This window comes from Urocitellus parryii, chromosome 7 (genome assembly GCF_045843805.1).
Source record: "Urocitellus parryii isolate mUroPar1 chromosome 7, mUroPar1.hap1, whole genome shotgun sequence".
Lineage (NCBI taxonomy): Eukaryota > Metazoa > Chordata > Mammalia > Rodentia > Sciuridae > Urocitellus > Urocitellus parryii.
The window spans coordinates 179,442,402-179,469,361 of record NC_135537.1 but is presented as its reverse complement, the minus strand read 5'-3'; the positions used below and the strand labels follow the sequence as shown (position 1 = coordinate 179,469,361).

The window sequence follows — 26,960 nt, the reverse complement described above, 5'->3', positions numbered from 1 at the left end:
CAAGCAGGATCGAGGGGCCTCCGGTCCTGGTCCTCAGGAAGGGAGGCCGCCGGAGCCGAGAGGAACATGAGGGAGTCCTTTCCTATCCCCCAACGGCGGCAGGAGGGGCAGGACGTGGGCAAGTGGGCGTGGGGACCAGACGTCAGCACCAGGACCTGGACGGAGCACCCAGCTGGGCTAGCGACCCCCACCCTCGGGTGGGACCCTCATGACAGGTGACGACGAAGGCTGACACTGTTCTGGCAGAAGGTGTCTCCTTGGCAACAACCGCCCTGTCCCGTTTCCAGGGCACCAAGCTAAAATCTGTCTGCTCAGGCTGAAGGACATGGGGACAGCGCCCCGGGCCTCACCCCCACTGTGGAACGCACCCCAGTCTCCCTCCACCTGGTCCCCTGGTTGAGCCTGCAGTCCTACTGTGTGAGGAGTGTTTTCCTTTCTCTCCTTTGTCTTCTGCTGTGAGTGTTGGGTGGAGGTCCTCCACCCCGCTGAGCCTGGACGGCAGGCTCCTGGCACAGCCGCGTGAGCAGAGGCCAGGCCAGGCGGGTGGGGAGGGGCCACCGCCCAGGGCCCTGCTTGCTAGTTAGGGCCCCGCTCAGAACCACGGGCCCAGCTCTCAGCACCGGTGGGCAGCCCGGGAGTCGCAGGCCCGGCTCAGGCTCCGTGCCCAGGTCTCCTCTCTGAACCGCAGCCCTGGACTGGCTCCTCCTCACCGGGCTGCTGGTGAGGACCGGGCAGAGCCCAGGGAGGTGGCTGAGCCATGGCCAGCGATCGTCATCGTTGGCTGGTATTTTTGTGACTTCAGCCGGCTCCGTAGCAAAGTCCACTGGGATCCAGAACGCGCCCCTGGGGGGGCCCACAGCTGCCCCGTGTGGCACGGGCCGGGGAGCCCCGAGGCTGCCTCTCTCCCAGTGAAGGAGCCTGACCTGGCCAGAGCCGGGTGGGGACGCAGAAGTGGGGACAGCGACTACTCCCGAGGCTAACAGGGGCCCTCCCGGGAGGTCCACCTGCCCTGCCAGGTGGGGCCTCCCCTCCGAGCCCTCCAAGTCCTCACCGTGCCCTCTCATGGCACCTGTCCCCAGGAACCTGCCCAGGGCCCTGGGGCCCAGGATGGACCTCGGAGCCGGGCCAGCCGACCCCAACTTCACAGCTTGGCACTGACAGCGGCCCAGAGCTGATACTGGGGCTTTCCCAAGGCCACACGGCGAGCAGGGGACAGCAGGGACGCTGGTGCCCTGGGTGAGCCCTGTCTCTTCCGGGGCACCTGAGCGTGGGACAGGGAGCGTGCGTTTTCCGCACACCCACGAAGCACCCGCATCAGGAAGTAAAAGGGGGCCAAGCCAGGCCTCGGGTCACTGCCCCCCACTCCCGAGGTGACCCTGGTGCAGCTGGCTGCTAGGAACTGCCCAGGCACCTGTGGGCCCCAGAGCTCCACTCCGCCTCCTCAGGCCACGGGCTCTGGTCCTCAACTCCCTCTGCCCAGCCCCACGAGTCCCCTTCACCGGTCTCTCTGTCCCTCCCCACGAGTCCCCTTCACCGGTCTCTCTGTCCCTCCCCACAAGTCCCCTTCACCGGTCCCTCTGCCCAGCCCCACACACGGTGGCCAATTCCAGGCCTTGGCTCCAGGAGCAATCCGTGCTTCCAAGGGAGGGTTAATTTCGCATCCCTCCCGTGATTTATGGGGGCTGCTTTCAATTAACGGGGGTATTGATTTCCCTGCCGCTGGCTGGCGACTGCTGGGAGTTATTTTATTACCAAATGGATCACTTTCCTCCTAGGACACCAAGACCCACAGGCACGAGATGCCCACAGACACACCGCGAGACACAGACGCGCACCGGGGAACAGCCCACGCGGGAGACGTGTTCTCTGCCTCTCTCCCGCCCTACACTGGACGCCGGACACACCTCAGCCCAAGTCAGCCTCCCAGGCACCCTCCCTGCTCCATCCCTGCCTCAGCCCCCAGCCCCACCCAGAGCCTGTGGAGGCACAGGGAGTGACCAGGGCTCTGAGCAGAAGGCGGGCCTGCAGCCCCCCCCAGTGAGAGCAGGCTCCTGGCTTCTGCTCCAAAATAAATACATCAGCGTGCACCACTCACACTCACACACTCTCACACACACACACACTCACACTCACACACACTCATACACTCACTGACACACACTCACACTCACACACACTCACTGACACACACTCACACTCACACTCACACACACACTCACACAATGAACAGGGATAGCTGGATGTGGTGGTGAACACCTGTAACCCCAGCAACTTGGGAGGCTGAGAGGCTGAGGTGGGAGGATCCCAAGTTAGAGGCCAGCCTCAGCGACTTAGCAAGGCTCTAACTTAGAGAGACCTTGGCACCAAATTGAAAAAAAATAATAATAAAAAAATGGGGGCGAGGGATGTGGCTCAGTGGTGAAGCACCCCTGGGTTCAATCCTCAACCAACCAAAGAAAAACAGGGACAGAGGAGGAGCCTGGCTCTGTGTGGTGTCATTACTTGGGAACAGGATGGGTGACCTGCTGGTGCAGCAAAGCCAGGGTGTCGGGCCCCCTGAACCCACCGTCCACTCCATCCTGACCCACCCCAGGCCCCTATCTTCTGCAGGACACCTGGGTGCCCCTCTACCAGGGCGCCACTTAGCACCAGGAGCTCTGTGGTCACCACGGGCAGCGGGGCCATCATTGCTCAGGACTCTGGGCCACCGTCCAGTCACCTCCCCCTGCCACTCCTGCACAGCTGGAGGTGACCCAGGAGGCCAAGAGCGGGGGCCTGGGGGGCCTGGCTACCCCGCCCCCAGTGTCCACCCTGGCCATGGCCATGGTCAAGGCTCCCCAGGCTCCTCTCCTGACGGCTGGACAAAGCTCCCTGTAGCACTGGGACCTGTCTCCCCCACTGGGGCCTGCGGAGCCTTGCCCCTGTCCTCCCCCCCGAGGGCCACAGCTGCCCTGTGAACCCCTCTCCCCATGGCCTCCCCGAGGGCTGGCCGCACCCCAGGCCTGCAGCACCATGGGCTCCCAATGCCCTTCGACAGCCAGGGCACATCCAGGAGGCGGACCAGCACCGGGGCCGAGAGAATCGAGACCTCTTGAAACTGAGTCCCATGCTGTCCAGACAGGGGAAGGTCCCTGTCCCCAGGCGGGGACACACAGACCTCTAGGGAGGCTGGTCGCTCTGGCCAGGAAGCCCTGTCCACCCCGTCTACCCAGATGGCCTCCACACACACACAGCGTCAAGAACTGGTGTTTTTAATTAACTATGTTTTTTTTTTTTTTCAATTTGGAAAGAGAACTGGACAGCCCCTGTCGGCCACCTCCTCTGCAGGTCGTTTGTACTGGACTCCACGAGCGGCGCGGCGCCAGCCCACCTCGTGACAACCCGCTCGTCCCTGTCGTCACAGTTAAGTCCCAGCTTTCCCCTGACCACAGGCATGTCACCGCCGCTCAGGCTCTTTGACATGCTGCCTGCCCAGGCACAGTGACCACGATGTCCACGACGCCGTCTCCAGAGCTCAGATCCTCCCCAGGGTGAAGCCGGGCCTCTGCGCTTCTCTGCTGCCCAGCGGCCCCTGGGCCCCCCTGGGGCGGAGCTGCTCAACTGAGCTTGGCAACAGGACGGGAAACCGAGGCCCGGCTGGCCACCCTGGCCCGGAGCACCCCTCCCTTCCATCTCCCCTTGGCCCGCCCTCCCTCCTGAGCTGGGAAAACAGAAGGGACAGGCCTGTCCTCACACAGCAGCGTTCCAGGGGGGACAGACAACGCACAAGTAAACATGAAGACAGCGTGCCAGACGGTGAGGGGGAGAGGAGGGGCACATTTTAAATAGGACCTGGTCGGGGAAGGCCTTACGGGACGCTTAAGAACGGGAAGAAGGGGACCCGGGAAAGAGCATTCCACACCGAGGGGCCAGCACAAAGGTCCTGTGGCCAGCAGGAGACCGTCATGCCCCAGGAAGAGCCAGTCCCTCCTCTGGCCACTGCTCCTGCAGCTTCCCCTCGCACTCAGGTAAGAGCTGGGGTCCTTCTGGTGGCCCTAACTTGCCTGGCCATGACCTTCTAAAACAATCTCCCTGGCTGCTGAGGTGGGAGCGGCTGGGAGGGCAGGGAGGGGGCGCTCTGGGCTGGTCTGATGGACTGGATGCAGGTGCTCACGAGAGGGTCAGGGATGAGTGCAAGGCTGGGGGTCTGAGCCGTGGGGAAGAGGCAGCTGGCAGCGGCTGGGACAGGAGTGCGGGGAAGCCGCCTTGGGTGCATACAGAAGGTGCAGCATTCGAGCCCCCAGGACCTCCAGGTGAGTGGCAGGAGTCCAGGGCTTGGCCAGGCTGGAGGCATAACCTGAGGAGTCCACAGCCTGGGGGGGTCACGGCCACCCTTGCCTCCCACTCAGCAGCCCTCCAGCCACAGCACGGGACCAGGCAGCCTCCTCCTGTCACCCAGGTGGAGTGCTCCGTCCACCTGGTCACCTGTCCCCTCCTCCCAGGCTCACCCCAACTCCCCCTCCCCCCTGCGACTAAACCTCCCACCACACATGAGAGGCGCCGTCCCTCTGCGTGCCAGGCACCTGGCCAGATGGACCCTCCCGTTATCTCTGCCACACCTGCGGAGCCTGAGGCCGAGGTGAGCAGCCGACGGACCCAGCATGCCCCCACCCCAGGGCCCTAGGCCAGCCGGGCACCTCCTGAAACAGACCCCTTTGTAACTGTCCTCTAGCCGGTTGAAGCCCAGCTCTAATTCCATCTCCCCTGGGTCCCCTCACCCTCCCGAGTCCCTGCCTGGACCCTGCACACGGTGGACATTCAACAATTACAGATGACCTTGGGCGCAGCCAGCCTCCGAGCTGAGCGGGCTTTGCCCTGTGCGGAAGCCTTTGGGAAATTCAGAGACCGTTACTTTGGGCTTTAGAAACACCATATGATGCTGATGCAGCAGACCCTAACCTGATCATGTCTTCCCTCCCCAGGACAGGCCAGCCACGGGGCAGGGGCAGCCCAGAGGCTCCCGGAGGGCAGAGGAGGACAGTGAAGTTCTTCGTGAGCCACAGCAATTCCCAGGCGGAGGGTCCGGGTGCGGGTGAGAGCCGGGAGCAGGGGTTGCTTCCGCAGAATTCCACCTGGGACTGACCTGGGGAGGGCTGGGGGCGGGCGTGTCTGTGCACAGGGAGAGGGACAGCGGCCTCCCGCAGGCCCTGACACACCCGTCCCCAGTCCTGAAGCCGCAGTGTCCCTGGATTCTCGGCTCTGCCTGCGGGTTGATGGGCCCCCCTGGGCATGACGGATGGCCACTCTTCCCCAGGACGGAGTGGGAGGTGGCGCGTTCCCGCAGCCGAGAGGCACCCTCCCCCCCTGGAGGGGCAGTGCAGGGGACGGGGAACCAGAGAGACAGCGAATGTCCCCAGGGCAGGACCCTCAGCTCGGATGCCCACAGGATGCCCAGCAGGGGCCAAGCGGGGCACACACCTGTGGCCAGAGGCCGTGGCACAGGGGGCAGGAGAGTGGAGAGATGAGGGGCCTAGGGCTGGGCAGGGAGAAGGGTGGAGCCGCAGGGCAGGGTGGGCAGCCAGGACGACCCTGACACTCCGCCCATCTCCCATCGCTCCCATGGGCCCCTCTGGCCACCTGGCCAATCCATGTTTCACGCAGCAGTAATGTGACATCTTTTTAAAATACCCAGCAGCTCCCCACAGCTCTTGGGACCGTGTCTTGCAGCACACCCTGGCTCTGCGTCCCGTCCGTCCTCACAAGCTCTGCCACCTTGGCCTTCCCAGTGCTTCTTCCCCCAGCAGGCCAAGCGGGCTCCCCCAGGGCCTTTGCACTTGCAGGCTCTCTGCTCCCATGCTCTCTCCTCCCTCCCACTAGAGACCAGCTCCACTGTCACCAACTGACCTGTCTGAGCCGCTTTCCTACCCATCATTCTCCAGCGCTTTGGAGCACAGATCAGCAGCTGAAACGATCTCATTTCTTTCTTTCCTTGGTGAGTGCCCACTGCCCCCGAGGAGTGGGGACAGGGCTCTGCAGGGCCCGTCACGCGTGAGGGGCCGCCCGGCTGTCGCCCCACTCCTCGCTCCTCTGCTCTGTAGATGCCAGTTCTGGGAGGTGAAACAGCCTCCCCGGGACCCGGCGCCCAGCTGCGCGGCCCAAGAGGCCCAGCCTGCTGTGGGTGAAGTCGGAGTGGACACCACGCGGGCCCTTCACTCTCCCCCGCTCCCAGGAAGGCAGGGTCAGCGCTGCATCCCTGAACCCCAAAACTCCAACGGGGCTGGCTTCTGTCTGTGAACTAGCCAGCGTGGAAAGGCTGAGAAGGCGGAAATCCGACCACGCTGACCGCACAGCACGAGAGGCCACCAGGCACCCTGGGCAGAGGGTGGGGCAGAGCCGGGCGGCCCCTCGAGGCTGTGCACTTAGGCTGGGTTCCTGACCCTCTCTGTGCCTTCCATCAGGTGGGTGCGGGATGGATGCGGTGGTGGGGTGACAGGCACGAGGGAGGTAGGCGCTGTCACAGTATCTGTCACCTGTGACAAGGCCTGGTGTCGGGCAGGGTGTCCAGGGTACTGCTCGGTCGGCCAGGCTAGCCTAGGGTCGGCCCTGGGCCAGCAGCCCAGCACAGGCAGACCAAGTGGCCACAGTCCCTCCGAGGTGCCCTGTATCCAGCCTGCCAGGCGGTCCCTCCAGCACACCCTCCCCGCAGGCCGGCCAGGGCCACACAGCACCTTCTCTCTGCCCGAAGCCACACCTGAGGACGCTGGGCCCTGGCCCTGATGGCCTGGCGTCCACCCAGACACGCTCGCCCCGTGCACTCCACGTCCCGGGGCTCCCAGGTGGCAGAGCGGCACACGTCCCTGGGCTCTGGCTCCTGGCCAAGGGAAGACCAGGGTGAGTGAGGCCGGGAGTCCTACTCAGCAACGGCCCAAAGCCACCGGCCCTCACACAGGACCAGCTCGGACAGAGTCAAAACCGCCCCTCGGACAACGGGAGAAATGGGGCAGATCCCGCGAGGACCCGGCGGCCTGAGGGGACCCGGGGAGCCTGAGGGGACCCAGAAAGCCTGAGGGGACCCGGGGAGCCTGAGGGGACCCGGGGAGCCTGAGGCCCTCAGGCCCAGCCCCACACTCCCTGTGACACGCCGTGTGGGTACAACTGGCCCAAAGAGTTCTGTGCGTTCACACGCCGGGTGTGTGTGTGTGTGGCCGGGTGTGCGTGTGGCCGGGTGTGTGCGTGTGTGGCCGGGTGTGCGTGTGGCCGGGTGTGTGCGTGTGTGGCCGGGTGTGCGTGTGGCCGGGTGTGTGCGTGTGTGGCCGGGTGTGCGTGTGGCCGGGTGTGTGCGTGTGTGGCCGGGTGTGCGTGTGGCCGGGTGTGTGCGTGTGTGGCCGGGTGTGCGTGTGGTTGCATCTGCATGTGGCCGGGTGTGCGTGTGGCCGGGCCGAGTGGACGGAAGGGCTCAGTGCCCGTCTCCAGGAGGAGTTAGCCCCTCCTGTCTCACCCGTGGTGTCTTATTTAACGGGCAGCAGACAGGACACTGATGGTGCTCCCCTGGGGTCCTGGGAGCCGTGACCTCCTCAGGTCATGGAAGCGTTTGGTTTTTTTTTCATTCTTTGTTTTCCCCAGATCAACAAAAAGCGGGTGACCAGCAGGCCCGGCCAGCTCTGAGAGTGGCCTGAGGCTGGGCCTCCACCCAGCACAGCCGGGCACAGTGCCCCCGAGGCCCTCACCTGTGGGCAGCCGCGTGGGGGTCGCCGGCCTCCGGGTGCAGCCCGCTGCTGTTCTCCAGCCTGGCCAGCGTGTCCATGCGCTTCACCATCAGCTCCAGCAGGTCGCTCATCTTGCGGAGGACGCCACGGGACTCAGGGCCACCCAGCACTGTGGGCAGAGGAGGGCGCCGTCAGGGGCAGCCGGGCAGCACGGAGGCCACTGGTGCCACCTGGTGTCTGAGATGGGGCAGCTCAGACCCCGGCCCCCTCCCACCTTCCTTGGCCACTGCAGGGGAGGGTCAGAGAGCAAGCCCACCCCATCTGTCCCCCTCCCCGGCCTCCCGTAAGGCCCCTCACTGCATTGCCTGGGAAGGAAACCCCAGGACCCTGCTCCCACCAGCTGTGTGACCCTGGGAACTGTCTATGCCCTCTCTGGGCCTCAGTTTTGTCGACTACAAAATGGAGCTTTGGCTGTAATCTCCAAGGTGCCTTGCAATCCCCAGGGCTGTGAGAGGCCAGGGAAGGTTCCAGGTGGGACAGGAGCCCATGTCTCCTAACACCTGGTCCAGACAGGACCTCCCGGTTTCTAGAAGAGTGGGCCACGGTCCACTGGCACCTGACCAGCCAGGCCCGGGCCCAAGCCTAGGCTTGCTGATTGACGCTCTAGGGCCCGGGAGTCCCCCAGGGGATTCTGATGCACGGGAGTGGGAGCCCGTGTTCTGGGGTCCCGGGACTGCTCTTCACCTGCCCCCACTTCTGCCCAGCCTCTGAGCCCTGACCCATGCCGTCCCCATCCACCTCCCCAGGACCCTCTGCAGAAAATCATATGAACTTGTCCTGGGTGTCACGCTGGCCTTTGGATTCCTAGAGACAGATTGGCAAGGGCAGCTGCAGAGAATGAAGTGGCAGCCCCTGCCCACAGCCCACACGGTGCCGGCTCCCGCCCCACCCCTGGGGTCCTGAGCCAGGTCCCGAGAACAGGAGCCCTCCCCACCAGGCTGCCCGGCCAGGGGCAGGGCGCGTCCTGACTTGGGCTCCCTAAAGCAGGTCCTGGCTGGGGCGAGGGGTGGGGAGCAAGGAGGAGAGACAGTGAGTCCCCAGCCCAAGGCCCGAGACCACAGCCCAGCCCTGCAGGCAAATGGAGGCCGCGGCAGGGGAGGGTGCTGGCCTGCCTTCCTGGGTGCGGAGCAACGCCTGTCACCCGCCTGCGGACGAGCGGCATTCGACCCCAGTCACTGGGTGAGGGCTGCTCCAGGGACAGTCACGTTCTGCACTCTCCGCCTGCCGCCGTGTGGCCAAGGGAAGTGCCCAGGCAGTAACACGGGTGCTGGCCGCTGGCAGCGCAGCCCATGCACACTGAGTCACCAGGGCCAGGGAGGGAGGCCGCGCGGCAGCGTCCCCTTCTCAGGAATGACAGAGCCGGACACCCCAGAGGCTCCCAGCTGGCTCTGGCCTGCCACTGCCACCAAAGCTGCAAGGCGAAGTCACCGTACCACCCTTGGCCTCCATGTCCCCGACGCAAAGCAAGAACACCAGGCCCTGCCTGCAGCCCACCCCTCCTGGCAGAGGACAGTGCTCAGCACACTGCCCCCTTCCCCTGGCCGCCACATCCAGCCACTGCCAGCCTCCCACAGGGACAGAAGACACCTCCCCTGGCAGCTGAGCCGCCTGGGTCTGAAGGGAGGCCGCAGAGCCAGGGCAGAGCTGGCCGGGAAATGCCAGCCGGGCACCAGCCCAGAGCAGGAGGAGCAGCAGCCGCTCCTTAAAGAGACAGGGCCCCTGGCTCCAAGGGAGGGAGCGAGGGGCCAGAGGAAGAGGAGGAGAAATGAAGTCCCCCAAAGTCCCCCAGGACCCAGGGTGGAGCCGGACGTTGCAGGAAATGGGCACATGGAGGAAGGAAGGGAAAACACGGCCCCGCCCAGCCCCAGAGAGGAAGCAGCCCATGGCCTCCTGCCCTCCCCTCTCGGAAAACTGAGCAGGTTTTTAAAGAATCGACTGGAAATTTTCACAACAGCCTTGAATAAAGCAAACCTGGGGTCTCCCCACCACTCTGGCCCTCCCGAGCCATCCACTCACTCAGCGGATCCATCAGTTAATCGATCACACGAGACAGTCACAGCTTCCCCTGCTCAGCCTCACAGAGGTTCGCTCTCGGGGACCCCCTGCCCGGGCCTCCGCCAACATCAGCACCCAGTACCTTCAGCACAGAGGGAGGGAACGGGCAGGTGACCATCATCTGAGCTCAACACACACGAAGACTGGACACTGCCAGCAGTGCTCAGGGCCAGCTGCACTGAGGCCAGCTGAGGGGCATCGAGAAGCTGTGCAGGGGGCCTGCCTGGCCTCCCCTGTCCCCTGAGGGGCCATGGCTCACAGCCTGGGCTGAGGTTGCTCTCCCCGAAATGAGCAGGATGAAGAGAGGCAAGATCACAGCTGCGACACGCCGGACAGGGCCTGCCCCGCCTGCCCAGGCCAGAGCGCTCGGGGCACCCCAGAGGTGTGGAGCCCACGTCTTGGTTTCTAGGGTGCTGCTGTGCTCCCTGCAGTGCCTCCGGCCTGGCCCAGGCCTGCCTCTATGCTGGCCCCTCTCCCTGCCAGGCCCAAGCCCACTCGGGTCCTCCTCACTGCCTGCACCCCTGCTGGGACCTCAGCACCCCAAGCCCCACCCAAGCTCCCAGCCCCATTTCTCAGGGCTGCGGGGCCAGTAACTGCATGATCCGTCCTAGAGCTGTGGGGACCCAAGAACTGGCAGCAGAGCAGAGGTTGGGGTGGCAGCGTGGTGGCCTGGGACAGGCCTGAGTGGGAGTCAGAAAGCCCGACCCCAGACCTGCTCCGCACCGACTAGGTGGGGACAGGTCACTGTCCTCCTCCTGGCCTCAGTTTCCCCTCATGTAAAATGAAGGGGTTGGAGTCACTGAGCTCTGAGGCTCTAGCACCCCAACTTCCCCTAACTGACTCCACCAGGGTAACGGGAAAGGAAAGAAGTGTCCCATGGAAGCTGGCAGCAGAGTCCTCCCAAGGAGAGTTCTGTTTTGTTTTGCTAAACCCTGGGGTGGGCCAAAGCAAGTCATGTGCCCAGAGCAGACGGAGAGCTAAATGACTCTGCATATTCCAGCAGAGACTGAGGCTTCCTGGCCCGGCTGGGGAAGGGGGGACAGAGGCGGCGGCGCAGGGGCCGGCAGAGCCAAGAAGGATGGGGATCCCCCTACGGGGGCCACAGCAGGGGTGGGGGGCTCTTCCTGGCGGAGAGGCGGAGGGAGTTGGAATCTACTTGCTGTGCTGCACAGAGCTCTGAAGCCCCCACTGGTGACGCCCGCACCCCCCATGCAGGTGGCTATACTCAGACCCTTGGGCAAGGGTCTCAAAGGAAACGGGGTGCTCCTCCTACTGGGTTAGTGCAGGGGAGACAGAAGAGGCAGGAGGAGAGATGTTGAGACGGATAATTTATCAGAAGCCAGAACTGAGAGAGCGAGATGACCAGGGAAATATAGGCCACCCCTCCCCCCAAGAATCCTTGGCGATATCTGGGGTTGTGGACGGCCCTTCTGTGAGGATGCAGCCAGTTCTTTAAAAATGCCAACGAAGGCGTGAGCCCCAGAGGCTGGCAAATAACCCCTGCGGGGCTTCACCCGGGTCCTGATTAAGGAGATCAACCGTCTTGGACAGCTCTTTAAGGCCCTCTTCCTTCTGGACCAAGACAGCAAGTCCCTCCCCAGCAGAGGGCTGGGGGCAGCCTCCCATGTTCTCACAAGCTGCGGGGCTGGCGAAGTCCCTGAGACCCGGGAGACAGCCCCCTACCTCCTGAGGAGCTCTGAGACACATCTGCAAGCCTGCTTTCTGCCCAGGACACACTCAGGTCACACCCAGGAGAGGGGTACCCAGGAGGGAAGCAGGCGGGCCCTGCCTGAGTGACACCTCCCTGGCATGCCACCTCTGGCCCCCGACTGTGAGCAGAGCAGGCTGACGTCCCCGGGTCACTTCCCCACTCCTGGCATGGGCTGAATTGAAACGTTTACTGCGAGGCCCCAGAGATCCATCTCGGCACTCACCCGGCCCCTCCATATTTCCATATAAATAAGGAAAGCTGGACACTGAGAGATACAAATGGATCCTCACGTTTATAGACAGCGGTATTTTTATTACCCGCCGAGGCCTGGCCTCCTCCCCAGACGCTCAGTCTCCCCCTCCTCCCGTCTTGTCCCCACCCCTACCCTTCACTGAGGGTTCCCTGGACCTGAACAAGCCCCCAGCTGGCCAGAGAGCACGGCCTTCCTGGCCCTGGGGGTGGGGGGCTGTGACTGTGCAGCTGGAGAAAGGAGCACATTGGCTGGCGCACAGGGCCACCGCCAGAACCAGCTGGGGCCACAGAGCTCCCGGCCAGGCAGGATAAGGCTCTTCCTCAGCCCACTGGGCCCTGGTTCCCACCCATGCAGCTTCTGAGAGAAGGGCCCCAGAGCTGCCCACGGAGCTGGAAGCCCGCAAGGTTCAGCCCCTGCCCGGGGCCTGGGTGGTGTGGCAGGGCAAGGCACGAAGAGCCTCGGGCAGACCCAGCTGAGCACTACTTCTTCAAGACCAAACAGGGCAGGAGGGAGCCCACAGGTCCCCTCAGATGCAACTAAGGCTTCCCTAGGACGCAGGGAGGAGGGAGAGGGGCATGGGAGGAGGGAGAGGGGCGCCGGGAGGAGGGAGAGGGGGGCCAGGAGGAGGGAGAGGGGCGCAGGGGGGGGAGGGAGAGGGGCGCAGGGGGGGGGAGGGAGAGGGGCGCAGGGGGGGGAGGGAGAGGGGCGCGGGGAGGGACATGGGGAGGAGGGAGAGGGGCATGGGGATGAGGGAGAGGGGCCCGGGGAGGAGGGAGAGGGGCACAGGAGGCAGAGTTGCCCAAATCAGCTCTCCGCCATACTAAGGCCCAAGCCAGATCCCCCCACCCCGCCGCAAGAGGGAATGAAGTTAGACCTCTCCAGTGAGGATCCCCTTCAGCCCTTCTTGCCTGAATCTCTGAAGATTTTGGGTGTGCAGAATGCAGAGTGAGATTCCATCACGTTTTAATCCCCACCATGAAGTGAACTGGCCTGGAGGGGAGGCGCAGCCTCAGCAGGGACCACCTTGCTGGCCACGGCCAAGTGTTGGGCCCTCCTCCTGCCCCTGCCCTGTGCTCCCGCTGCGGGGACCCTGCCTCCGTCCCTGGCCCGCAGGACAAGGACGGGCTGTTCTCCCCACTGTGCCCAGACAGCTGCGCTGACCAGTGATGAACAGCAGGGCCCTGGTGGGCTTCCTTCTGATTCTGGGGCTCCTGAACCCCACAGGATGGGCATTGCCCAACACCGTGACCCTGGCCCAGCGCTGGGCTCCCTCCCAGCCCCGCTCCCTCGCTCCCAGTCGGCGGCTCAGTGTGGGGCGCTGGCATCTGCTGGGGTTTCCAGGGGCTGCCGGGCACAGGGCGGGTGTCACTGGGGCTTCTCTTCACCTCACAGGGGACACGGCTTTCTAGGCCTGCGTCCATGTGTCCCTCCAATCAAATTGGATGGATGCAAGGACATCAAAGAAAATGGGGGACAGTGGGAATGGGGACATAAACTGGTTGAGGGTCCTTTCTCCTTGGCTCTGGGAGGCCACCCTCCTCCCCCTCCCAGTTCCGTATTCCGGGCGCTCGAGCCCCGGCCTGAGGGAGGTGGGAACTGTGGACAGGCTCTGAGCAGCACCATCCCCAAGGCCCAACAGGGACCAGCGCCCAGGCCTGGCCATGGTCAGAGGATGTTATGGTGTGGACGTGAGGGGTCCCCCAGAGCTCACTGTGAGACAATGCAAGAAGGTAGAGGTGACATGACTGGGTGGTGACCGGTGACCCAGTCAGTGGACTAATCCCCTGACAGGATGACCTGAGGGGTCATGAAGGCGGGCGGGCGGGCGAGGTGCGGCTGGGGAGGTGGCCATGAGGGGCGTGGTTTGGGGTACAGACTCCTGTCTGGGGGGTGGAGTCTCTCTCTGCTGCCTGGTCACCATGGGAGACGCACCACACTCCTTGCCACGATGTCCGGCCTCACCTCCAGCCCCGGGGAACGGAGCCTGCTGTCTCTGGACTGAGACCCCGAAACCACAAGCCCCCCATAAACTTTTCCTCCCGCGTTTTTCTTGCCAGGTCTTTGGTCACTGGGGCCGTCACCCATGGAGGCCGTGGAGTTCTGAGAACCAGGGAGGGTGACCACACAGGGAGGGCGAGGGTCCCGGGCAGTGCTGACCGAGAGGCGGCCCACGGCACTGCCCTGCCCGTGACAGGCCACCCAGGCGCACCCCCTCTGTACCTCTAGAAGTCAAGGTCATGGCCAGCCTTGGCAAAGTGGTGACAGAGGTGACACCAGGCTTTCTCCCCTCTACAGAATCAAACCTGGGGCTTGAGCCAGACCCCCCCTGCTCCCCACCAGCCCCTGTGCTCTGGGCCCCTGGTCCACCCTGCCATGGGGGCAGGGACCATGGGGGTGGAATCGCTTTGGCTCCCAAGCCCCTGGGGGAGAGGGGCAGCAGAACCAGCCCCAAACCCCTCCCCCCAGCCCTAGTCTCCTCCTGTCGGACTCCAGACCTTTCTGGAACTCAGGTTCCTGATGCCCTGTGTAGCAGGCCACCCAGACAGGAGCACCCGCCCAGGGGCAGCATCCAGGGAGCCTGCGCTGCTCTCCCCACACCCACGTCCCCCCCTCCCCAAGCCCACCTTCTATCCTCCCAGCGGCCCACCCGCTCTCCAACCCCAACCAGGCTTCCCCGCGTGCAGACCCAGCACCCCATCCCCCTCCCCAAAACGTCCTTTTCTGCAGCTCCCGAGTCTCAGACTTAACACATCCCCCATGTGTGGAGCCCCCCCCCCCCGCCCCCGCCAGGTGCTGCCCGGGACCCTCACACGAGGTACTTACTGACCCGGTACTTACTGACCGCGGGAGAACATGGAGGCTCCCCAGAGTCAGAGCGGATCAATGAGCTCACACTGGAGCCTGAATGACTAATAGGTGTGACATTCCTTCCGGGAGCTTTTGCAAGTTTAAAGAAGCACGAGTTAAACCGAAGGGATGAATCCAGTGACGAGTCACAGATGGCACCACAAGTGCCACTCAGAGCGCCCACTCCACGTGACAGCCAGCGCGCCGACTGACAGCCGTCACTGGGACAGGGAAGCCAGCCGGCTAAGCACCGAGGGTCTGAGAAGGGGACTCCACAGAGAGCCCTCCCCAGAGGGGCAGGGGCATCTCACACAGCCAGCTGGTCCCTGCAACCCGCTGACCTCGGGCTCCCCCTGCCCACGTCCCTCCTCTCTGCCCTTGAGCTAAAGAACCCCTGGGGCAGACGGGGTAGGACTCTGCTGCTCTCCACCACCACCTCCCAGTGAGTAGGGGGAAGGGGAAGGACCCAGCTTCAGGACGAGGACTCCCCATCTGTCACACTCAGGCCACGTGACAACCAACCACACCAGGTAATTTCCATGGTAAGCCCATTCGGCCCAACCTCCAAAAAGTTCATTGTGACTTTTCTTCTGTGTCGGTGACTTAAGTGACTTGCAGGTGGCACACGGCTAGGAGGCAATGAACAGAGAGGCAAACCTGGGCCTGGCTGGTCCCTAAGGTCCGTGCTGTGAACCTCTACTCGTGCCTGGCAAGCATCGTGTGGGCAAGGAGCAGTGAGGGACTGGGAAAGGTCTATGTCCCCAGAGTCCAGAGGAGACACGTGAGCTCATGGTCGGGCCTGTCCCCCCTGTGTCCACAGCCTGGGCCCAAGGCACAGAGGACATGTGTCTCAGAGGCAGGTGTCATATTCAGACCCCCAACACTCCAACCAAAGAAGCCACACAGGAGACCCTGGCCTTCGAATCCATGGGGACAGGCAGGACCAAAGTCAAAGCCTGGTGCCAGGTGGCACGGCCCAAGCAGGCCCTCTCCCCTACCCCCTGCAAGCAGCCAGCAAGCCTGAGTCAGGGCTCCAGAAAGGCCCCTGGTGCTGGGCCAAAGGGACCTGCCCTTCAACTCACAAACACCTGCACGTATCCTTGACCCCCCTGACCCGGAGATACCTTCCGTGCGGATGGTGAAGGGCGAGTCCCCCAGGCGCCGCGACGAGAACTGGCCTCCCAGAGACGTCATCAGGAAGCAGACGGTGAAGAAGCCGATGCCCAGGACAAAAAGCCTGTGGGGAGGACAGAGCAGGTCAGCAGGGCAGGCCAGCGACAGTGCCCCCAGCCTCCACCGAGGAAGGCACAGAAACGCCAAGGTAATGAACAAGGAGGGAAGCCAGGGACAGAGGGAAGTGGGGGGGCAGTGGGGCTGAGCCCGAGCCCAGAGGGCTCCTGCCCCCAAGGACAAAGAGAGTGGGCTACAAGAAGCTGGCCACAGCCCCCTGGCAAATCAGACGGGGAAGGAGACGCATTGAGATAGGAACCTGGGCAGGGCCTGGCCTAAGACAGACCCTGTTCATTAACAGCATTAGGCTGTCAAAGTGCGACTCCCAGACCGGCTGCCGCAGCAGCGTCACCTGAGAACTTTCAGAAACGCACGTCGTGGGGCCCCAAGCCCCCCACCCTGGGGGGGGGGACAGGTGATCTCGTCTCACACGCTCTCCCAGTGATCCAAAGTTTGAGATCTACTGGAACAGATAGAGCAGCAAGGCATGACATCAGCCCGAGGGCAAGTAATTGGTCCAGCTGAGACCCACCTGGATCCCATCAATCACCTGGGCCACCCTCAGCCCTGGTGTACACAGGCCTGGCCACCACCATCAGTCACGAGCTCACTGTAACCCTTCCTCACCTGTCTTCTCAGAGGTGGTGCCTGCACCCATCACTGTTTCTGGAGAGATCCCAAGGCAGGGCCACATGGCCCCCTGCTGTGCCCAGGCCTCCCCCACACACTGGCTCTCAGCCTGCACCATTGACTGGCCAGGGCATGCTCACACCTAGACATGGACGTCACACAGATGTGTGTACTGTCACCCCGGTGGGAGGGCTGGCTCAAGGAGACACCATTCATCCCTTCAACCCATCGTTATTGATTATCCACCAGGTGTCAGGCACTGGGGTGATCCAGGAGGAGAGTGGGGAACCAGGCACAGAACCCACCCCCGCACAACCTTGGGGGCGGGCAGGTGTGGACAATGTCCAGGGACCTTGAGTCTATCCGAGGGCTTGAGGAACTGTCAGATCTGAGAGGAGACGTCCGTTTACCTGGCCAGAGGGAGGAAACCCATCCAGTGTGGAGCCAGGCTGACCAGGGAGAACCTCCAGCTGCCCAGCCTCCACTTCCTATCCCCAGACCTGGTGCTTGTTTGTATCTTTATGCAAGACTTGCTTTATGCATTTTAATCTTCATTATTTGAAACTGGCAGAGCAGTATTTAATTAAAATTTGGTCCATTAAAGAAAACACATAATTGCACAAGAAAATAAAATGCATAACAACATTCCCAGCCCACATTTAAAGAAAGCTGTTAGAGATTAAGTCAGAGGGGGCAGGAACCGCACAGAGAGGACCCGGGCTCTTTCCCCAGGAGAACTCTCTGGCAGAGCATCTCTGATGGGGAGGAGGGAGGAAGCAGCTCAGTGGGCAAGACAGCACAAGGGACACTTCCCTTCATCTCACAGAGAAGTCAGTGAATTCCCCTAGGCCTGAGGGTGGGGCTCAGACTCTGCTGTGCCCCAGATGAAACCAGAGGGGTCTCAGGGCAAGAGCACAGGAAGAGGTTGTCAGAGACCCAGGGAGATCCCTGGGGAAATCAGCTCTTTGCCTTCCCAGCCTGAGGACAAGGAAGAGCTTCCCTCAGCCCTGGTCCCCTTTCCCTCTTCCTCCATCCTCTCCCTAGCCACGGAGTTGTATTTAGGGCTGGAGACCTGGGGGTGCCTGCCAGGGTCCACAAACATCCATGAGGAACATGTCTACACCTCTGACCAGACCCTGAAGCCCTACAGACTTCACCTGCACCACGCTCTGCCAGTCCCCAAGCCTTGGGTTCAGGTCCCCCAAAGCACTGGGGTCTATTTATAGTAAATTCAAGTTAAAGTGGCTTCATCCATTCGCATATGCACTCAGACAACCCTGCAGGAGCACCTGGGGAAGAGCCCATGGGAACAGCATTCCCAGGCAGTCCTGGGGAAGAATAAATTGGAGTGATGTAATCAGAGCCCTGCCCTGATCCCGAGGGGACTTGAAGACTCCGTTGGTGGCTGTGGGTCTCTGGCAGCCTAGAGACCCATGCAACCGCACCCCACCCTCGCCTTCAGATAAGAGCCCCAAAGGCTGTGATGCAGGATGCACCCTGAAGTGGGCCAGGGGCAAGCACTGTCCGTGGTGCTGGAACCCGGGCAGCCTCCACGCGCCCCAGGAAATGTCCAGCAGAAACTGGGTTTCCCATGCCTGCAGGGAGGGGACCACAGGGGGTGAGAGAGCAGGAGAGAACCTGAGAATCCTCTCAGAGTCCCGGGCAAGCCAAGGACTTGAGGGTTTTCCGGAGGACCAAGGCCTTTCCTGCCCTGCTGACCATGAGCACCTTAGGCTAGGGGTCCCTGACTCCCCCAAATAACCGCTTAAAACCCCACTCTCAGACCAGACTCGAAAGTCCCCCGCCTCCTCCCTGAGCAGCCTGATGGTGGTGCCCCCAGGCTTCCTTCTCAGCCCTCACAACCAGCCTGACACCCGGGAGGCGGGAGCCCAGGAGGGCCATCTTCTCCCCACCCCCAGCCCCTTCCGGGCCAGGGAGGGAGATTGGCGACGACTGGGGTGGGGGAGGAGCCAGGGCTCTGTCGGAGGCCTGGAGTGGAGGGGATCAAGCCTCTGCCCTCCCGCAGCCCAAACCCTGGGCGCCTCGGACCGCCAGCGCCTGCCCTCAAGGTCTCTGTCCTGCGCCCGCACCCCACCTGTGGCCTGTCCCGCCCCGCGCTGGCACCCGAACTCCCTCCGCGTCTTCTGCAGCCCAGCTACGGAACAGAGAGACACTCCAGCCCTGCTGGGCGCCCAGCGCCTCTTCCCCAGCCCGCAGCGGCTCCACTCCGACGGCCCTGGGAGGGAGAGAGCCACCCTGGCCCTGGCGGGCTCCAGGGGGCCCAGGAGTGGGAGTAGCAGAGCCGGGTGAGTCCCGCACAGCCTCAGCCCCCTGGACCAGGCCACCCAAGGTGTGTGTGGCCAGAGTGTCGTCTTCGCCTCTGTCCGCCCTCCACAGTCGGGCTGCACCTGCCCGTCCTGTTGACCTGTAGTTGAGGGTGAATGCCCAGCGGAGGAGTGTCCGTGGTCCAATCTCTGGAACCCTCGGGTCAGAGACTGGCCCGCGCCCTGTCAGAGGGGGAGGGCCGTGAAGGCGGGAGGAGGGGATGGATTAGACAGAAGGGGTGGGCGGGCCGACCTAGGGACCACGGCTGGACAGGAGAGGGAGTCGCCCCGCCACCGCGCACTAACTTCGCTACAAGATGGGACTCGCCGCAGGTGGGGAAAGGCCCCAAGGGGCAGAGAAGGGGCGTTCTGGCTGGGGCCACTGCCCGGGCCCTGGGCCACAACCTCGATGCTTTTTGACCCCATTCTCACCTCCCCACCTCAAATCCTTCCCAACCTCGTCCAACTTGGGACAGGTGCAGAATTACATTACCCTCCCTACTCGCACCCCGAGCCCCAACTCCATCCCTTCCCGCAGCCCCAGTGGCCATCACCGAGGGTCCAAGCGCGAACCTCCTTTGCCACGGGAACTTGCATCCTCGCAGGGACCGACCTCGCCTACCGCCACCATGCGCCCCCTCGGGGAAAAGACCCCCGCCACGCCAACCAGGGGAGAACTTTACCGGAAGGGTCTCAGAGTGACCAGGCATCTTCTGACCATTATCTTCCCATCTGGGTTGACAGTGATCATTGTTCAAACTTGTCAGGGCGAGAAGCCGCGGGAGAGGCCAGACGCACAGTCCTAGGCGCGGCTCTTCCCGCGTCGGGGCCACCAACTCGCTGAGGGCCGAAGCCCTTTCCGAGCGTGGAGGGGGCGCGGGGCTCGGTGGCCTCACTGCTCCGGCCACCGCCCGTGGGGTGGCGCGGCCTCAGCGCGCAGAGAAGGAGCGGCGCGGCAGCCGGAGGGCGGCAAGGGCGCCCGGCCCGGCGGTCTCTGCGTCTCCTCCTCCCCGCTTCACATTTTGGGGGCCGGGAGGCGGCGCGCCCCCAGACCGCCGGCCGCGCGTCTGCCTGCTCGGGCTCGCTCGCTGGGCGGGACGGCGCCGCGGCGCGCAGACGGGATCCCCGCGGCGAGCGCCCTCATCCCCGGCTCCGCGCCCTCGGTGCCGGCTAGCAGTAGCCCCGGGCCCGCGTCCCGCTCCCCCGCGCCTCTGGGTCGCGCCGAGCTCCGGCTCCTCGCGGCGCCGCGCCCATGGCTCTCGGGGAGGGCGCCCCGCGCCCGCCCGCTTGCCGGCTCGTTCGGTCGACTGCCCGCGCTCGGGTGTCCGGCGTCCGGCCCGGCGCAGCGCTACGCCGGGAGGCGCCGCATTGTTCCCTCGGAGGAGGTGGCCGCGGCGGCCCAGGAGCGGCCTCCACGCTTCCTCGGCGCGCAGGCGCCACCTCGCGGTCGCGGCCCAGCTGCGCGCTCTCCCTGGCCTGTAGGGGAGGGGACGCGGCGGGGCGGGAGGCGAGCACTCCGCGGTACCCACGGGAGGGGCCCTGCGCCTCTCTCCCGGCCAGGCCACTTCTCAGGGCGCCACCAGTCCCAGGAGCCCAGGGCTACTTCAACTCCTGCAAAGCGCGGAGGAGGTGGGGAAGGAGAGATGAACCCTTCCCTTCCTCCAGGCAGCAGGGCCCCCCTGGGTCACTGTCTTTGCCGCCCCCAGGAGCTTCTGCACCTGCTGCTACACCCACTGATTTGCTGTGACCACACTCACCCATCTGCTCCCTGTCAATACTCCCGCGGCTCCCCTTGGCTTACGAGCCTGATAAGACGCTCAGCTGAGAGCCCTCAGGCCTGCACCCTAGTGGGTCACCAGGAGTGGGCCCCAGCTCTGGCCTCAGAGCCTTCAGTAACCAATAGGTGATGAAGCCTGCAAGTCTGAGGAGTCACCACTAAAACAACGAGAATGAGCAGAAGCTAGGGCTCTTGGCAACTCCAGATCCACTAGGCCTGAATCTCTCAGCCTCATCCTGCCCTCCCCGTCTCCTCCGCCTTGACTTTGGAGATGTGTTTCCTGTTGCAGGCGGGAGGTTCCTGGGGGCCCACGGAGCCAGCACAGATCTGAAATTTCTTGGTCTGGAACAGTACTGCCCAAGACCAGACCTCTGCTAGGGGCACAGATGACCACACACACACACACACACACACACCGATTCCTATGCTGTGTATAAAGGTGACATGGGAGTCTCCGACGGTCTCCCAGCTCAGTGATTCTGCAGCCTGGCTTATGGCAGAGAAAGCCCTTGTGATCCTTATCCCACCCAGGTTCCATCCAACCAGTGGGGCCCCCAGCCCTGCCCTTCTCCCGGCCACCCCCCCTCCGTCATTTCTCGCCAGCAGTGACTCATGCTCCTTCTTCATCAGAATTCACCTGTCCCATGTTCCATTATCTCATCGCCTCTCTCCCTGCCAATGTGAACACGGGTGATAAATCGGTGCTGGCGGATTAATGTGTTACTCCAGCTAGGTAACAAATTTGCATCGAACAAGGACATGCTGACCGTGCCTTGGTGCGGAAGAGTGACGGATGGTGGTGGGAAACTTGGCCATCACGGCAGACTGGCTAAGGAGATATCTGAGGGCAGGGGTCTCTGCTGGGCCTCTAAATCACAACTCGCGCCTGGGTGCCTCCATCTGCTGCAAACCGGGGTAATAATTTAATCACTGGCTGTCAAGGCCAAAGTCACATCTTGCTAAGGAATGAAATGGCCCTTCTGATTGTGCACCTCTGTCAGGAAAGCCTTGCGGGTTGTATTTACACCTGGTTGACATTTTCAGAACAAAGAGGAGGGTCTCTCCGCAGGGCATGGTCACACTCAGGGTGGACCATCCAGGGAGGCAGAGTTTAGAAGATGGGAGAGGGCACTGCATACATCTTCTGGGCCTTGCTCTCTGGATCTGGGCTCCGAGGTAGGAGGGGGAAAGCCCCCTCTGCCATTTCCCAACCGGCTCAGGGCCAGGAGGAGAGGCAGAGGCAGAATAGTGAACGCCACTTTGTGAGCCAGCTTGTCCAGTCTCTGTTCTCTTCCAAGTCTCTTTGCCTTTTCTCAGCCTCTTCTCTGCAGTAAATTCCAATATAAATGGTCCTCCTTGCTCTCAGCTGGGCTGTGCATGTTAGGAGGAAAATCATGGATCTCCACATCATGAGATCTTGGATATGACCTCTCTGTGCCTCAGTTTCTCCAATTGTAAATCTGGCTACTTCTAGCCCCTTCCCCTGAGGATTGTTATGAGAATGGAGCCTGTTGATTCCCATGCATAGCCCATTGCCTGGCTCCTGCGCAGAGCATGAGAAGGGACAGGGTCGTGAGAGTCCTTGGCCTCTGTCTACACCAGATCCTGTTGGTGCCCCACCCATATTCTTCTGCATTCACCTCTACGTGCTCAAAGACAGGTAACTGAGCACACCTTCAACTCTCTGCCTGGCACGGCTATGGAAAATGCTAGAACTGACCGGAACAGGACAGAAGTTCCAGAGACTCAGTGCACCAGAAGCAGCCCTGGAGCAACAGATTCACCCCCCCCCCCAGCCTCCCCTTCAGGTGGGAAGCCCGGAGTTCCCAGCAAGATTGAGTCCCATCTGCCCCCCATGGTCGCCTGCTCTGTGATGCCCCACACTGGCTGCCTCTTGCCCCTGCCTCGTCCCTCGCTCCCCTGCCAGGTTCCCGGGGTCGCCTCCCACACAGATCACCTGCCCTTGAATCTGCTTCCAGGGAACCCAAACCAAGAGACCCTGCCTACAGACAGGGGGCTCTCAGAGTCACCTGCAGAGCTTAGCAGAAGCTTTACTCTGACCCGATCCCTGAGGTGGGGCCTGGGCACGTTTGCTCTTTCATGCCACAACCAGCCGGGGTGGAAGACCATGGTTCTAGACAAACACCTGTTGTTTTCTGATGAAGAAGGAGAATCGGGCACAGGAGCTGAGGCACCCCGGCTGGAGGGTGCTTCCAAGGACAGGGCTCTTTTGAGGTGTCAGTGGGCCTGTGCCCAGGGGGTGCAAGGCCAGCATCCGCCCCCCTACTCCCCATACAATACTTCCAGGCCCCTTTGGACCCTCCTCCTGCCAGTGCGGCTGGAGGGGTCAGGAGAAACCCAGAGCCGGCGGGGATGGCCCTGTGTCCAAGAAGGTAGAGCAGAACTCCCGAGGGATGCAGGCAGCAGGGGGTGCTCCCCTCTCAAGGGACCCAAGATGCCCAGAGGAGGTGGGCCAGGCAGTGGGAAACCCCTAAGGGTCCTTTCCTAGGTGGTCCTAACGAGTTACCACAAAGCCACAGAAATTTATTCTCTCGTGATTCTAGAGGCCAGAAATCTGAAATCCAAGTGTTGGCAGAGTTGGCTTTTCCTGGAGGCTCCAAGGGACACTTGGAGCTGCAGACACCTCCTGCCCCAGGCGGTGGCCAGAAATTCTTCTTTTTTTTTTTTTTTTTTTGAGGCAGGGGTTGCTAAGGGTCAAACCCAGGCCTGGCTCACACTAGGCCAGTGCCCTGCCACCGAGCTGCGTCCCCAGCCCCACGGCCAGCGGCCCTTGATTTCCTTGGCACGCTGCTGCCTCGCTCCTCTCTGCTCTGCCCACACATGGCTTCTGTGCGTGTCTCACTGTGGCCATGTTTCCCACTCCGTACAAGGACACTGCGGCGGGGTGTGGGCCCACACTGATCCAGGATGGCTTCATCTTAACTCATTTCCTCTGCAGAGACCCTGTTTCCAAATAAGGCTGCATTTTGAAGTTCTGGGATGACATTTGACTCCTTCCTGTCGTTCAACCCACCACAGGACCCAGTGGAAGGAGCTGGAGTGGTTAGAGCCTGTGAAGGACTGGCAGCCCCCAGGCTCTGCACATGCCCCCACTGAGGGCCCAGACTTCAAGAGAAGCCAGAAATCTGGGCTTCTTGGATGAAGTTGTATAATTTTAAAATGTAGGCTCAATATTTTTAGAACATTGTGCAAGACCAATACAATCCATCTGATGGCCTGCCATCTGGGCCCCCTGAGGATGTCTCTGGAGGGCAGAGCAGGGAGCCCGCCTGCCCCATCCACCAGCAAGGCCAGCTCTCCTGAGACCTACCCCTCACCACTGTCAACCCTGAGCCCAGCTGCAGACACCTCCCTGCCCCAGGGGAGGGAGGCGGACACTGGGTCAAGATCTGGGGACCTCCTGGGCAACTCAGCGTCCCCCTGGGGCCTCTCTGGGCATCAGAACCTTGACTGCTGCCCCCACCTTCTCAGAGCGCCAAGACTGCTTCTGGCGCTCCCAGACGGGGCCTGGGGTGGCTGGGACGAAGCAAGCAGTTTACCGTATTTGAAATTCCCATTTAATGTGCTCCGGCTGCAGCCACAGACAGCACATTATGAGGCAATAGGCCATTGTCCCTTGCTGGAGTGCAGAGCATTAATAATGTCATAACAGCATTTACTGACACTGTGCACAAATCTTCAACAGCCACGCCGGGGGAGAACAACCAGCCCCGCACAGCCACCGGGCGCCAGGCGCGTGCAGGGAGACTGGCAGGGGGTGGGGGCTGGCCCTCCGCACATATTTCATGCTTTCTGTTTCACAACATTTAGGCTAATCCTGATTGAAAAGCAGTGTCTGGGGTTTATTTTTATTTATGCCAGAAGGCTATTCTGCTGCACAGCTTGTGGGGGCCGGGAGCAGAACTATTGTACTTTGGCTGTTCTGCAGGGAAGGTAACTACTGTGTGTGTGTGTCTGCCTGTCTGCCTGTCTGTCTGTCATCAGGGTGGCAGTGGACCAACAAGGCAGGCAGCCCTCCCAGGTGAGCCCCACCCCAGCACTAGGAACACAAGTGAATGCTTTACTTATCATGATCATGAGGTCTCGTTTATGGAGCATCCACTACATGCCAGGAAATTACCAGGGACTCTGAATTTATTATGATATTTATATCACTATTTTAGGTTAATTTGCAGGGGAACTTTAAATTTCCAGAGGAACTTTGGTGGGGGAGGGGGGACCCTTTGTTTCTGGTCATTTTCCCAATTGCATCTCAGGTCACTGTAGGAACATGGGGTCAGCTATCTGGGATTGGCAGATGCACAGTCCCCAAAGAGGTCCATGTCCTAATCCCCAGAACCTGGGAACTTGTTACCATACAAAAAGAGAGCAGATCCAGGTTGTGGATGAAATTCTGTTGCTAATCAACCACATTCAAAATACAGAGGTCATCCCAGATCTCTGGGTTGGTCTAACCTAATCACCAGGGCCCTAGAGAAGAAGGTGCGTCCTGCCATGCCCCAGAGGGAGGCTCAGCCCACCGTGGCCGGCTGTGAAGATGGAGGAAGGGGCCACAAGCCAGGGGCCAGAGGCAGCCTCCAGAGTCTGGAAGAAGTGAGGGGACAGTTTCTCCCTAAGACCCCCAGAAGGAACTGGCCCTCCCGACACCTTGATCTTAGCCCCAGGAGACCTGGTGGGGGCTTGTGACCTCCAGAAGGGCAAGGTGAAGCATCTGTGCTCTTCTGAGGCCTTCGGTGGGCAGTTCTCGGTGGCAACAATCTCAGGAAACTGACACGCCACCTTTTGGAAGCTGCCGTTGCCAGGCACTGTGCTCCCCAGGTGTGGGTTCACATCCTCACTTCACGGATAAGGAAACCGAGGTTCACAGAGGCCACGTACTGGGCATAACGGCTCCTGCAGAGCTAGACTCCACGCTGCAGCCTGGAGAACTCAGGGCTCACCTTCCACCCACTGTCACTCCTGAGGCTCAAAACCCTGGTCCAGGGTCCCGAGCGGCAGACATGAGCATGCTCTAGGGGGTGCAGCCCCAGGAGGGCGCTTCCCTCTGAGGGTTTCTTTCTAAGGGGAAGAGGTATCTTTTGGGGGTGATGGAAATGTTCTAAAATGAGGTAGATACGGTGCATGCACCTTCACAAATACGCTGAAACCATGAAGCTACCAGCAGCCCTGGAAGAGGTTGGACACTCCAAAGGGGTGAGGTTTATGTGAACTTTATCTCGTTTTCTAAAAACCTGAAGTGACTCACTCATGGCCACAGGGTGAGGAGGGAGAGCTGGACCTGAAGCCAGACCTGCTCTGCGATTCACAGACGCAGCACAGAGGGAGCCTGAGGACCGGACTGAGAGGCTGAGGAGCAGGTGTGACCCTGCCCCGGGGTCCCACGGTGAGGACAGCCCTTCTTCCCGTCTGCCGCCCTCCCTCCCCAGCCCTGGGCCTGTGGTTTGGGGCCCTGACCACTCTCCTCCTGGAAGGTGGGTCCAAGCCCTGTTTCCCCCCATCTTCTCTTCTCCGCTGATAAGAAGAATCTTAATTAAGTGCCCCTTGGCTGCTGGTTTAATTTGATAGATGTAAAACTGGAGCTTTCTAATAAAACCATCCATCATTCCATATCTCAGCAGTTCTCGGACCGGAAGGCTCTTTCCCCCCTAAGTCAATGTTTAGGATGGTGATGAATTCAATGTTGCTCAGGAATACCAGAGGAAATGGTTCCTCCCTGAGATGACCCCAGGGAAGAGAGAAGCCTCCAGGAACACACCCTAAACTCTCCTTTTTTTTTTAATGTTATGGGGTTATTTTACCTCTAATTTTCCCTACCCGCCCCCTGCCTATTGTGAATTTGCACCCACATACCAGAGAAAACATTCAGCCTTTGGTTTTTTTGTGATCGGCTTGTTTCACTTAGCATGATAAGTCTCTAGCTCCATTCATTTACCAGCAAATGCCATAATTTCAGTCTTCTTTGAGGCTAAGTAATATTCCATTGTGTCTAGGTACCACATTTTCTTTATCCACTCATCTGTTGAAGGGCATCTAGGTTGGTTCCATAGTTTGACTATCGTGGATTGAGGTGTTTTAAACATTGATGTGGCTGTGTCACTGTAGTATGCTGATTTTAATTCCTTGGGGTGTAAACTGAGGAGTAGGATAGCTGGGTCAAGTGGTGGTTCTATCCAAGTTTTCTGAGGACAACCTAAACTCTCACAGAACTGCAGAGTGCCTGCCCCCAGCCGCCTCCCCACCACCCCACCCTAGCCCATCCCCCACCTCCACACCCGTCCCCTCCCCTCCCCTCTGCTAGTGGGCTTACTGCTGGGCCCAGGCCCTGACCTACTAGCCTCTCCCACTTCCTGGCCCCGCCCAGAACTGC

At 61.7% G+C, this 26,960-nt stretch overlaps 1 protein-coding gene across 1 annotated transcript in view; it reads right to left on the bottom strand.

Moving 5' to 3' along the window:
* Positions 1-19,615, bottom strand: part of Mgat5b (alpha-1,6-mannosylglycoprotein 6-beta-N-acetylglucosaminyltransferase B) — a 58,334-nt gene extending 38,719 nt beyond the window's left edge. Inside the window, 3 exon segments of the mRNA XM_026404866.2 lie at positions 7,707-7,854; positions 15,736-15,848; positions 19,479-19,615. Coding sequence (XP_026260651.2) covers positions 7,707-7,854; positions 15,736-15,848; positions 19,479-19,546 — 329 coding nt within the window. The 5' untranslated portion in view covers positions 19,547-19,615.
* Positions 19,616-26,960: the final 7,345 nt, after the last annotated feature.